This window comes from Sinohyriopsis cumingii, chromosome 7 (assembly GCF_028554795.1).
Source record: "Sinohyriopsis cumingii isolate HCF-2022 chromosome 7, ASM2855479v2, whole genome shotgun sequence".
NCBI classification, from domain to species: Eukaryota; Metazoa; Mollusca; class Bivalvia; order Unionida; family Unionidae; genus Sinohyriopsis; species Sinohyriopsis cumingii.
In genome coordinates this window covers 60,314,646-60,328,555 of record NC_142967.1, presented here as the reverse complement: position 1 = coordinate 60,328,555, position 13,910 = coordinate 60,314,646, and the positions used below count along the sequence as shown (strand labels likewise).

General features: G+C 33.7%; 1 protein-coding gene across 1 annotated transcript; it reads right to left on the bottom strand.

Moving 5' to 3' along the window:
* Positions 1 to 2,182: 2,182 nt before the first annotated feature.
* LOC149795351 (uncharacterized) lies at positions 2,183 to 9,841 on the bottom strand. The gene is made up of 4 exons (XM_089963780.1): positions 9,547 to 9,841; positions 7,383 to 7,553; positions 6,135 to 6,312; positions 2,183 to 3,036 (listed from the first exon to the last, which is right to left on the bottom strand). The coding sequence occupies exons 1-4, from the start codon at positions 9,839 to 9,841 to the stop codon at positions 2,952 to 2,954; spliced, it is 729 nt and encodes a 242-aa protein (XP_089819906.1). The 3' UTR covers positions 2,183 to 2,951.
* Positions 9,842 to 13,910: the final 4,069 nt, after the last annotated feature.

The following is a 13,910-nucleotide window of genomic DNA, read 5'->3' as shown; positions in this document are numbered from 1 at the left end:
TGATGCAAATCAGTCGTGGACATTGCGCTCTTTTCACCTTTTGTTTTGATGATGAAATAAATACAAATTGGACGCGCCTGTTAAATTCTATTGATATAATCTAACTTGAATTGGAATTGGCGTTATTAATTTGTTCTAATTAAATGTGTTATTTTCTTGTCAAAGGGGGCTCGTATTGCTTTATTTCTTCCAGGTATTCTCGTTCAGTTCTCTGTTGAAATTATATTCTCCTTTCACTCCTGCCGGGCTAAAATATCGAGGGAGGTCATCCTCTAGATAACTCCAGCCAAATCCAGTTAACCACCCCTCTTACTAAGAGGGAAACGTTACAAATACTAAACATTATACTCCAAGTCCAAAAGAATAGGGTGTTTCATATGAATTCCATACCCTGAATGTGCTGATTTACTAACATTATTAATGTATAACAATGGCATTGTCTAGAACTCTTTTGAATGAATTCACAATAATAACGACAATCACAGAATAATATTTTAGTGAAAAGTCAATGAGCTCTTTGTAATTTTGATGAGTAATCCAACTCTCAAATACTATCTAAACAAAACATTAAATATATCTGCAGAATAACATTAAATAAGAACATAGCAAAATCGGAATGAATTCATTGTTCAATTCCTATACCTTGTATACACTTTAAGGCTCATCGTTGCATTAATTTCCTATTCGATATAGGGCTATCTATCAACACCTCCCATTTCACATGTTTCACAATACCTCTCACTGCGACAGAACTCGTCAGGCTTAATCATCCAATGTGAAATTACTCCAAACTTGTAAACAGGTTCATTATTAAGCTTGATTTTAAAATGAGTCAACACATATTAATGTACCTTCATTGCAATCTTAAGTAATGCACCAAAAAGGAAAAAACAATAAATACGTAACAATATAGGCATAATTTAATGTGAGACGGGCATAGCAATATATATATATATATATATATATATATATATATATATATATATATATATATATAGTATACCTCTCCCTCGATAACTCGTACACAACAGGGTCCACAAGCATAGACCGCATTATAAGCGAGGGCGCGAGTTACCGAGGTACCTCCACAAATTGAAATTTCGCTTTGACATCGAGAAAACCGAGGGAGGTGGGGCGGCGTTAGGGAATTGGGCTGTTTACTGACTGAATCCTCATTTTACAATCAAGTCGATAACAATTTTTAATAACGCTCTTTTTCTAATGAAGTTGTTCGTTATTTTGTATACATAACATTTATTTTCAACATGTCCAACTTGTAAAAGATCGTTCCAACTGGTTTCAACAACCATCACATGTACGCGAAAAATCTGTGTAATACATCAATGCCTTTTATTTTCTTGATGAGTCTAATTCCCATAGTGGTGTTTAATAGTATCCTGCCAAATCGGGAGTCCACAGAACAGGGAACTAGACTAAATGTTGATATACCCCCAAACAAGAATCCTTTTTTAAAAAACAAAAACAAAAAACGCGACATTTATTTCGTGAAACGATCTTCTATGTCGAAACTCATTTTTTGTATTGTTAAATTAGTACAGTATTGATGTCGTGATTTCATTGGAAGTATTAATGAAACTTCTTATCATCCTTGAGGTTATCTCCAAGTGCCAGTTCAAAAATTCTCTGAAACTCGCTTGCCCACAATGGTCCGTATCTATGAAAACAAGCTCTTTATTTTACGAAGTATTCATTTCGCTTGGCTGCATTGCTATCTTTGATAACAGTTATGAAAGAGTCTGTTAATTTAAGGTAGTTTATGTTACATACACGATAACATTTATAACAGTGTTCGATTATTCAAATGAAGCGAGTTCACACGACATACGACCGGGATCACTAGATTTTAAGTTTATAAGATTGTTGTGCCTTTTAACTTTTCTTTTATTCCACCTCCTTTATTTGATTCAAAATACATACTTAACGTGATAATACAAAGGAGGCCAGCTTTTCGTTCAATGCAGCAATACAACAAATACTTCCACAAGTCAGTTATCAAAACACGGTCGGCACTTAATTAGGTTCTCGGAGAAACGCGCGCGGACATAGCTGCTAAGAAAGATTGACGCATTTTACGTTTAGTTACAAGAGGACACATTGCATTTATGATGATTACACTTAAAAGAAACTAAAAGATAGAACTAGAACACAACTTTCAGTCGATAAATAAATTATTTAATTTGTATTTATTTATTAAAGTACTGCCTCCACTCGGCGTAAGTGACATTTTCATTGATTGAAATTAACTTATACAAAAATCAGGGTACATATAATCAATCATGGAGGATAGCAAATATACACCAAACAGAACGGAAAGTGCTATCCCTGAATTACACAGAGAAATGCTTGATAATACTGACAGAATTTGTATAAATACGAAAAAATACAGGTAAGATGTATACTCTGCGGAGATTTCAGTTGAATTAAATCAAAAGCATGTTCTATTACCGCTTATTGGATTTTTATAATACAAAAACTATCAACACTATTAATTAGATTTTAGTACAATCGGACATACCTATTAGGAGTAGATTTGATACTCAGATTTCAGTCTTGTACAAGTTATTCATTTATTATTTTAAACATAGAGCTGTATTGGATCACAGTCTATTTAATAAGGAACAAAGATTATGTTATTAATACATTTGTAATCTTACAAATAGGGAGTTAAGATGAATTTAATTACAAATGGAGGAATGAAAGAAAGTTGTCACTGATGACAAGATACTGCTTTGAGCAATTGCAGAAAGTAAAATCGCCCCATATAATCAACGGAAATGTAGTAGAGTAGAGGAATTATCGACTTCAAACTTCCAAAACCTCATCAAGAGAATCTAAAGCATGCAACTATGGTTCAGTGTCAGAAAGGTCAGCTACGTGAATTCCACGCATTTTGGCATTGAAAGAATGCAACTGTTCTTCATTAAGTAGCTCTATTGATGGCACGTCGATATTGTCTTCATCACTTGGCTCAGGTAACGGTGCATCTGGATCCATTCCATACTCTGGTAGAGCGTCCTAAATGAAGAAAATAATACTAATAATAATTTTGTCTGCAATGTATTCATTCATTTTTTATAGTTAAAAAAAAATGATTCAAAGACACAAATAAGTTTGGCTCTTAAGAAATGAATTCGTTTAAGAGAATGAGCTACGGTGGCACAGTTCTAACTTCCAAATATCACCAACAAATGTTAGGCTAAGAGAATAGCATATACTGTCTTGCAGAACCGGCAATAAACAAATTTGTAATTTGGTCTGCATGGTAAACTCATGAAAGTTTTCCGTGCTAAAAGAAATTGTGCCTCGATATTGGACAAACAGTTTTCTGAAATTCTAAACATTTTGTCGAATACTGTCTGTTAAGTTATATAAAGCAGAAATGTTACAATCAGATGTCCTTTAAATGCTATTTATATTGACATGCATGGAATTTTGCTTTATATTGTTATTGTAATGTTTCGCTGATTGTAAATTTTATATGTTTTATGAGCTTGATAGAATATATTTCGAAAATACAGGTACTTTCTACTTAACGAAGTAGCACACTGTGAAGTTGTAGTCATTTGTTATGACTTTGGTAATCACATACACTGCTAATTAGAAGCAAACACACACACACACACAGATACAATAATGGTAGGTATTTTAAGGAACGTGCAGATTGTATAGTGCCCAGTTTCAAATCTCTTCAGTCTTTCTGGTTTCTTTCTTTAAGAATAGGCCACATTGCTTAAAACGAGACAAGCTTCTCGCCTGAGCTAATTCTTCGAAGTATTCGTTGGCAATTACTTGATTCTCGTTAAATATACGCTGCAGTCCAAGTATAAATAGCTGGCAGGGAGTCTTGTTGTTCTCAGTTCTCAATTTATGATTGTTCCATGAATTCATAAACTGGAATAGTCTGTAGTTTATCACATTTCTGTACACATAATGCAGGCAGGAGACATGTTTCTCCGAATCTGGATCAAAAAAGCCTTTGACTTCCAATGATACGAAAAGCTCATAAAATAAAGAAACACAGCATTCTACACATCACGCCATAGCCTCTCTATCCTCAAATTATGGACACTTTTTCCAGTTAGAAAACTTCCCCTATTAAGGCCCCGACGAGGGTGTGAGAGCATGTACTGAGCAACTTCACGGTTTTCCACACCCATGTCCCCTCTCACTCGGGAAGGAAGGCCCCATTTGGAAACGGCTTCAGTGAAATGATTTAAAACTGTTGAAGCTCTATTATCACAGTTGCAAGCTAGGTAGACAATAAGTCTTGTGAAACCATCGATGCATCCGTGTATTACAAAATGCCATCTGTAGAATATATGTATATCGCTTTCCACGTTATATGAGACAAGAAAATGTATTGCTTTCCTGCAAGAGATGGATATAACAGTGATAACACCGCGCGTATTATTATCTAATATAAAGTAGATCACTGACACATTGCTTGATCTCTCACTCTCGAATGTCGTCCATCATACCTTACACTCCACATACATAAGTGTTAAATGTAAACTCCCGTTATTAAGATATTTGAAAGTAGCTAAGAAATGCATTATAACTGAAGAAAATCTCCAAGTGTTCCTATAAAGTTTGCTAAGCAATTGAATGTCAACACATTCTTGATTCATTCTTATTAAACATTGTATTGCTCAGAAATTTGTAAGATTCATAGTTATTGGTGTCATATCTTAATTAAACATGAATACTAAATGACCAAATAACTTATTGATGTCCATATGAATATCAAACCCAGTTTCCTCAAAAATATGAAATAATAATTCTCTCTTGTCTTTATATTTATAACCAATGCAGGCAAAATGTTTTTCGGCCTCTGCTTTGTTTACACAAATGGAGTAATATTTAGCATCTCTTGGAATAATAGCTGTAAGACAACCGCGAGTTTCAACTGTACAAATGTTTGAAGCTGTTTCTGTTCCAAGTTTATTAATATTTATCTCCCAAACATGTTCAAATCCTAAATATCTGATTAAGCTTGTTAGAATCTTGCACTATATAGTCGTGTCACTGTTTTGTGTTTTCATGTGCGCATCTGTATACAAGGGAATCCTTTGGGTGTTCCGATAGATGTACCCGGTATTATGTGTTCAACATTGCATATGAGATGGAAATACTTACCTAACTCGATGCTGCTAAACGTTTTAATGTCCAAAACAAAATGTCAAAATCCTAATAAATAGTTAGTCATAAACATTCATGTCATTTAACCTCTTTACATCAATCAAAGTCGATTATGTCAAATTTCATGATCGTAAGTTGTAATAGGTTGAAGAATTGAGGTTATAAATTTAGCCCCCTACCTTCGCATTTGTCTGCGATGGCTGCTTTTTACTTAGACAAAAATATTCAAGCTTACCAGAGCATTAAACAATTATTATGTTCTGCTAACCTCAGTACAATTAATTTTATTTTAATTGCCAATTATTGATAAGTTTACCAACTACATGAAATATTACCTCAAATTGTGTTAGTGTGAAAGAGTTAGACACCGTCTCCGTCGGCATTTTGCAAGCCATTACTTTTAGATGCATATATTATCAAATCATCTGGGCACATTAAGCAATTAATATGAATATCATATAACACGACAAGATCACATGAGGAACAAAACATGTCTGAGAGATTATCTGTATATGCGTTATTTCATCAACTTGACCCACTACTATATGTCATTTCCAACATGATAGACTTGTAAAAATCGAGAAAATAAGCACCAAATTTACCCTTATCTAATCATCATCAACGTCCAAGATCAACATGTATTGAATATCGTTAATAATACTTACATTAACAAGTAACTAACTGCCATTGATGGATCTGATGTTATGATGTCCTTGCCGAATTTTCATGTTATACGTCCGAACTATTTAAGAGAAATGACTGAATTTTTTATGCTGTAACTTTTTTCCTTCCAATAAAATGTGTTCAGAATTGAAAGGTTTTATCTTGGAGATGCTAAGATATAGAAAATTTGGAGTAAAATTATGTGTTATTTAATTTTAGGATTTCGGAGCCTAGGAAATTAAATTAACAAAACTTTGGGTACTGAGATAATTTATTGTTAGCACATGTAATATAACTGAGTGGAACACTACCGTATCAGTTTGTGATTGCCATCCATATGCCACAAGGCAAGAGGGGACGGAACTGAATAAACCCTTCGCTGCCTCAATTGTTGTCCAACCGGATCTACAGTTCTAACTGCTCTCCTTATTCTCTCTCTTTGTACATGGATACCTTGTGAAATGAGATGACCTTCGATTGTCTTTAAACCTAAAGAAACAAGTATTTAAAACATGACTACAAGCATTGAATTCATAAAAAAAAAACATTGTTTATTTATTTGCAGATATAACATTTACAGTCGGTACCATTCCAGGATAAAATTAAGGATCTAAATGAATTAAAATGTGATTGGTCTCTTAGGTGATTCGGTAGCTCATTCCACAGAATGACAGTTGCATACATAAACTATTTGTTTGCCATACAATGAGGTTTTCATTGCTGGGGCAATTAACATAATTCACTATCTAAAATTGTATTTATAAACAAATATTTATTATATTCTTAAAACATATAAATTATCCAAACATTGGGAAGCGCACACTTATTCAGAATTTGAAAGTCTCTAAAGTCATGACCTAAGTTGCACACTTTCAGGGTTGTCAGTTTTGCCTTAAGAGTTAATGATAAATGCTTGTGTAAATAATCATACTCACACCGATAAGCACGTTTTTGTTGTTGTATTTTTCAAGCTTAGTAGTGTTCAGGTCGCTGCAGAAGTAGCAGGCCACTGGACTGAATTTGAAATGTGATTGGATAAATGTATGCAAGATCGCTTGTTTGTTGAATCTGATTAACTTCGGACCAATACTTTCAAGACAGTTAAATGCCTTCAAGCTTTCCCACAAAGATTTCGTTTTACATGCAAATCGAACTGCACTTGTTAGTCTATGACAATCACCGGCAGTTAAACGATATCGGCACAGTTCATGAAAGCACTGATCATGTTTTCATCTGTTTAAATACCATTCTTGTTGCAAATAAAAATGAGAGTTTTTAACACACGTCAGTTATTATCTACAGTTTGAGCCCCATGCCGAAATATCTTTTAGTCGGCGCTTGGGATATGTTGGGCAAAGTCGCTGTATGGAAAAATGACCAGGAGTCTCTACAAAGTTACAGTCGTTAATTGATCTTTAAAAACAGTTGCGGAAAAGCAAAGCTCCATCCCCAATAACAATTTCAAAACTGATATAACAATATACACATCAATGAACATAAATAACAACTATTTTACTGTACACACAGAAGTCATTTAGTTGAAGAAAAAGAACTCTTACCTGAACGAGGAAAGTTGTTGATTATTGAATGCACCATCGATATTAGCTCAATATCACTTATATCACTGAATCGTATCCCATGAGTCAAGCGGAAGTTTGCTAGTCTCCGCTCTACAGTTTTCCTGCTTACCCCAAGCAAACTTGCCATATCTCCTGACGTAAAGTAATTTTCTGGAGAAAAATTAATACAGACGTGATTACAAATAATTTTCCAAAGCACGAGAAAGATTTTCCATATAAAGGTTTATGTTATGTAGATATAATAGAGAGAATATAAATCGGTTTGTAATGTCTAAAACACAAAATTTCAGCGTATAAAAATCATTAACTGTCACTATAGACACATTTTAATTATATGTGTATGATAATACAAAATTTGCACCAGGAAGACGTTTTGAGCCCGAGCGCGATCACGATGGTTCAAAATCATCTTGAGTTCTTGGGCAAACGTGTGCAAACATCATAAGGTATATAGTATAGTTATTCTTACACGATGAAGTCTTAGCCACATAACTTGTATTCCAAATACCCAACGAATGAAGTTTTAAACAGGAAAAGAAAATAATAATGTTCAAACTACGCATGTAATTCTGATGCATGAAAACAGATGACGTCAATAAAAAGACATGAGGTCAAAGCACGTTGAGAGTGCCCAATCACGTGTGACGTTTTATAAAGTGATGCAAACACCATATGAATATAAACTGTCAGACAGATTTTTTTTTAAATAATGTTTTACAACATTTGGTAATAAAAATATTGTTTAATTAAAACGAAAATAAAAGCAATGATTATTTTGAGACGCATAGGATATATGTTTCTAATAATGTCCTTTCTTTTTATACTTTCTACTTGAGGAAAGTTTTGCGTTATGAAATAATTCAATTAATTTTGAAAAAATGCACTACATGACTATATATATATATATATATATATATATATATATATATATATATATATATATATATATATATATATATATATATATATGGAATAAAGAATCGTGCAAACAAACCAAAGAAAACACAATTTCTCTTATAATGTACGGTGGTAAAATTATCGATTGTAGAATAGCATGTGAAGTCTTTGACAGTACTATAAATTAAATTTCAATACATGGTTCTTTAAGGACTAAAATATTCGTACATGCTCCCATTTATTTGCAAACCTGCCAACACACACACACACACACACACACACACACACACACACACACACCGATGCTAAAACGAAAATGCATCAAGGATATAAAAAAAATTCACAAAACTTAGTCATTTAATTCATAATTTCTAACCTGATTGTCACCAAAGAGTGCCATGCACTGTCATTTTGTGGGCGTTTCGAATCAAACGGGAGTTTTGTAAGTAACATAGTCGCCATATTTGCATAGGCAAGTCTATGTTTTTAAGCAACAGGGGTAATGTAGTTCACCGTCTTTGATAATTTCAGTAATTACGGAAATTTTTGGTGTTACATGTCTCTAGCATGTGTATACAAGAGTTGTCCTTTTTGTTTGCTCAGTTTGGTCACGAAATATTAAACATAGACATTTTTAATGAAATGGACTGTTCTATAAACCAGAAAAGGTTAGTGAGCAATCTGTCGCTTGTTTATATCGAGAGCGTCCGTTTGATTTGAAATGCCAATAGGTCCGCAGTGTTAGGGAACTATTATCAACTGTAAGTTAGAAATTATAAATCAGTGAATGAAATTACTTAATTTCGTGCATCTTTATGTTCTTGATACTTTTTTATTGCAAAATTTGTAACGGGGTACAAACGAACGGGGTGGTGTGAGAATAATATACTCATTGGCATTACCTAACTGATGTTTACCATTTATCATTTCCTAAGTGTTGTTGCATAAACAGCTTAAATCCCGATACCTTATGATATTCAGGATAACGAAATCATTTAGCCAGACGGACAGATAATGATACTCAAGAAAGAATGTCATGTCTTACAATATTGAAAACTATCAACGCTTAAAAATGACACCTCTATGATATGCTTGCATACGGAAGCAGTATCAAATATTGTGCATGAACATCAGAAAAATAAAGAAGTTGGAAGCAGTAAACACTGCTTATGTGTTAGGGGATAACAATGGAACATGTAAATATAATATACAGCATGTTAGTGTGTCAGTTGAGTTAAGAAATTACCGATGAAAAAATGTAGTTGTTCCTTTCTTATGTCATAAAGAGGTCTGCCCCTATGCCCAGTATAGACTTGCGAGGCCCTGCACCGGTGGTCTTCGCTGACTGGCATAGAATTGATATCGGTTTTGTCAAGGATACTACGAGCTTGTCCAAGTAGCTCAATCACTTCGGCAGGCACTGATACATCCTGCAGGGATTCCTCCATTAAAACCTCAATTCCACGTACCTGAGTCCTTATAATGTTCTCTGCTTCGATCCTATTTGACATGCGCTCTTTACACTTTTTCAATTCTTCCATGATAAAGTTTACTAACGACACCAATCCTGTTGAACCAGAATACATTTTTGTGGTAACATATCATCAGAGTGAAATGGAATTCAAAGGTACCCCATTATCAAGAATGGCAAAACTTTCTTTAGGGTCGATTGAGTTCATTTGTCATTTCAGGCAATGGAATTGTGTTGATTTGAAGAGGCAATGAACTGGAAGTGATAAATGTTTCAATAGTTATAAAATCACACATTCATCGCAAGTAGTGAAGCTATTACATGTGGATAAAGCGTTTTTCCTGGACCAACGAGTGAATAATTGTGAGCAATGCTAAATATTACGGTGTTATTTCCAATTCAAAATATTTAATCACTTTCGTATGTTATTTTAAAACTTCATTAAAGACCAAAATTCCTTTAAACACCTAGAGAAGGAATTTGAAAAATTTGGTAAGGCCTCTGGGTCATAAATAAATCATGAAAAAACTGAAATACTGAAAATAGGGAGCTAGAGAGGAAATCACTCAGGATTACCACCACACCTAATTAAAGAAAGAGTGAATGCATTGGGCATTTATTTTGGGATAAGAGAAGAACAAAAAAATATAAAAATATGAAATAGAAATTAGAAACTTATGCCATTATGTCTAATGAAACGGGCCCAAGTGGCCAAAACTACATCTACGCGAATATAAATTTTATTACCAAGTCTATTGACATAGAAAATACAAATTTAGAAAAACTAGATAAGGAGATTATTAATTACATATGGGATTTTAAGACCCTCTGCGTCAAGAGGGAAACTTTCTATAGAGCACAAGAGAGGGGGGACTAGCACTCCCCAACCCCATTTGGATAAAGACTGCAAATATTATAAATATATTTAAAAAGATTAAAGCAATACCAACATCACCATGGGAGAGAATATACATCTACGGGTTTGGGTTCACAATGAGAAACAGGGGGGACATTTATAAAAATAATAAACTTGTATAAAAAAAACTAGAAATACCAAGAAAATTTAGACATATCAAAGAAATACTAACCAAATATAGGGATATAAAAAGTTTATGGGACCAGGTGGAAAACTAACATATAGATACATTAGAGAGGAAATAACAAAAGAAAAACTAAAAGTAAAGTAGAACAGGAGAACATAGAGATTAACTGGAAAAGAGCATGGGGGCACTGGACCAAATTACGCTCCCTAAAAATACAAAGCCTCTGCTTCAAATACATGCACAATGCATGGTTGATAGGAGAGGTAGCAGTGAGACGGGACATGGTCAGAGTATCGCCAAAATGTCCACTGTGTAAAAAAGCCCCTTTATATAAACTACACACAATGATACAGTGCGAGAGCAGGAAAACATGTAAATTGAAACTGATAGAAGAAATAAACAAAGGGGGGGGGGGATATAAAAAGGCAAATATATTATACATGGATGGAGACTTCAATAAAAAACACTTTATACAAAATTAGAGAGTACATAGTAGACACCATGATGGCCTGTGGGCAAATAATTGTGATAAAGAGATAAAGAGAAGTATAAGGGGAAAAAAGTTTTTTTCTTTCTATCTTTTTTGGATTGTTTTTTTCTTTTTTTTTCTTTATTGTTTTTTTATTTCTATCTATCTATTTATATATATATATATATATATATATATATATATATATATATATATATATATATATATATATATATATATATATATAATTCTTACCTAACTTAGGAAACTTAATGACACAATATACAAAGATACAGGGAGCCTACATGGGGAAAGTAAGGACTATGACATCATGGGGCTAAGTCACATGGCGCTACGCGAAGTGGACAGGCCCATGAAAGAGTTTTGAAAAAAATTTCCATGTAGAACATAAACAGACTAAACTCAGACATAAAACACAAACAGGGGCTAATTCATAGTTTAAAATTTTACTTACTCTTTATCTATCTTAAAACCATACAGCTTCCGTACTGTATGGTTTGACCAACCCACATGTGGAAAATAAACAATTTTGGATTCTTTCTAATAAAATATTTAGATAAATTAGTAAAAGGAGGCCTAACTTGACTCAGGAGAAACACAGTGAAAATAAAGAAATGTGGACCTTGAATCGAGCGTAACCTACCTATTGATACTCCTAGAGCTACCGCGAGGAACGACAAATTAAATTAGATTAAAACAATAGAAAAAAATTCCCAAAAAAACAAGGGGGAAAAAAATGGAAAAAAAAAATAGTACACCGTTCCATCGTCAAAATTCAAAAACCAAAACTATTTAATCGAATATAACATAATAGAATACATCGGATCCTAAATCCAAATTAGTAGAAAAGAAATACAACTGAGAAAAATAACACTGAATCTAAAATTGCGGTCTCAAACATATATAAAATAGCGTACACAATAAAGCACCACTACATATAGCAGATACTGAGACTTAGGCGACCTCTAGCAAAGGTCACAAAAAAATACAAGGGAAGGAACTTCGAACAAAGTGAAAAAACCCAGGCTTGGACGAACAACCATTTAGATAACACTAAGGAAACATAAATATCCCATCAAAAATTCAAAGACTAATTTTTTTTATATAAAATTCTATTTAATAATAAAACATACTACATATTTGAGGGGGAAACACAAAAACATAAAATACCTTTTCAGTTTTTTGGAAATGGGGGGGGCTCTGTCTGGTCCCCCCCCTCCCCCAAGTAATTAACAGCAATCCAACAGCCATCAAAAACCACCTAGTATGACTTGGAAAGGAATTACTATCAAAATTTACCTTACACTCTCAATTTGACCAGCTAGAAAAAAGAAGAAAGAAACATAATATAGTACAAAGCTAAAATTGGAAAAGAATTACTATCCGAATTGCCTCAACATACTTAATCTACCCAAACAGCATTATCTCAGAGGGAACGTTGCTCTCACCCACAACATCAGATGAAGTTTCAGTAAAAAATTTCAAATAACATTTTGTGCTTGCGAAGCACAGATGTCCACACGTACCTGCTGGACTATTCAAAGTAAAATTAAATATGTTTTGCCTTCGTAAGTATGTTAATACAAACTCGAATATGATTAGTATTCGTGTAAATACAGTACAGCACAATAAGGTGTATATACGTTACAGCACAATAAGGTGTAGATACGTTACAGCACAATAACGTGTAGATACAGTGCAGCATAATAAGATGTAGATATAGTACAGCACAATAAGGTGTAGATACGTTACAGCACAATAAGGTGTAGATACAGTACAGCACAATAAGGTGTAGATACAGTGCAACAGAATAACGTGTAGATACAGTACAGCATAATAAGATGTAGATATAGTACAGCACAATAAGGTGTAGATACGTTACAGCACAATAAGGTGTAGATACAGTACAGCACAATAAGGTGTAGATACAGTGCAACAGAATAACGTGTAGATACAGTACAGCATAATAAGATGTAGATATAGTACAGCACAATGAGGTGTAGATATAGTACAGCACAATAAGGTGTACACACAGTACAGCACAATAAGGTGTAGATACAGTACAGCACAATAAGGTGTAGATACAGTGCAGCACAATAAGGTGTAGATATAGTACAGCACAATAAGGTGTACATACAATACAGAACAATGAGGTGTAGATACAGTACAGCACAATAAGTTGTAGATATAGTACAGCACAATAAGGTGTACATACAGTACAGCACAATAAGGTGTAGATACAGTACAGCACAATAAGGTGTACATATAGTACAGCACAATAAGGTGTACATACAGTACAGCACAATAAGTTGTACCTACAGTACAGCACAATAAGGTGTAGATACAGTACAGCACAATAAGGTGTAGATATAGTACAGCACAACAAGATGTACATATAGTACAGCACAGCAAGGTGTACATATAGTACAGTACAATAAGGTGTACATAGAGTACAGCACAACAAGATGTACATGTAGTACAGCACAACAAAGTGTACATATAGTACAGCACAACAAGTTGTACATATAGTACAGCACAATAAGATGTACATATGGTAGAGCAAAATAATGTGTACATATAGTACAGCAAAATACATATAGTAAAGT

Excerpts from the sequence above, each read along its gene's own strand:
- LOC149795351 (XM_089963780.1), bottom strand. The coding sequence starts at position 9,841 with ATGGAAGAATTGAAAAAGTGTAAAGAGCGCATGTCAAATAGGATCGAA. Across the intron at positions 7,554-9,546 it reads ACAACTACATTTTTTCATCG|AAAATTACTTTACGTCAGGA; the intron begins GTAATTTCTTAA and ends ATTTTTCTCCAG. Across the intron at positions 6,313-7,382 it reads CAACAACTTTCCTCGTTCAG|GTTTAAAGACAATCGAAGGT; the intron begins GTAAGAGTTCTT and ends TTGTTTCTTTAG.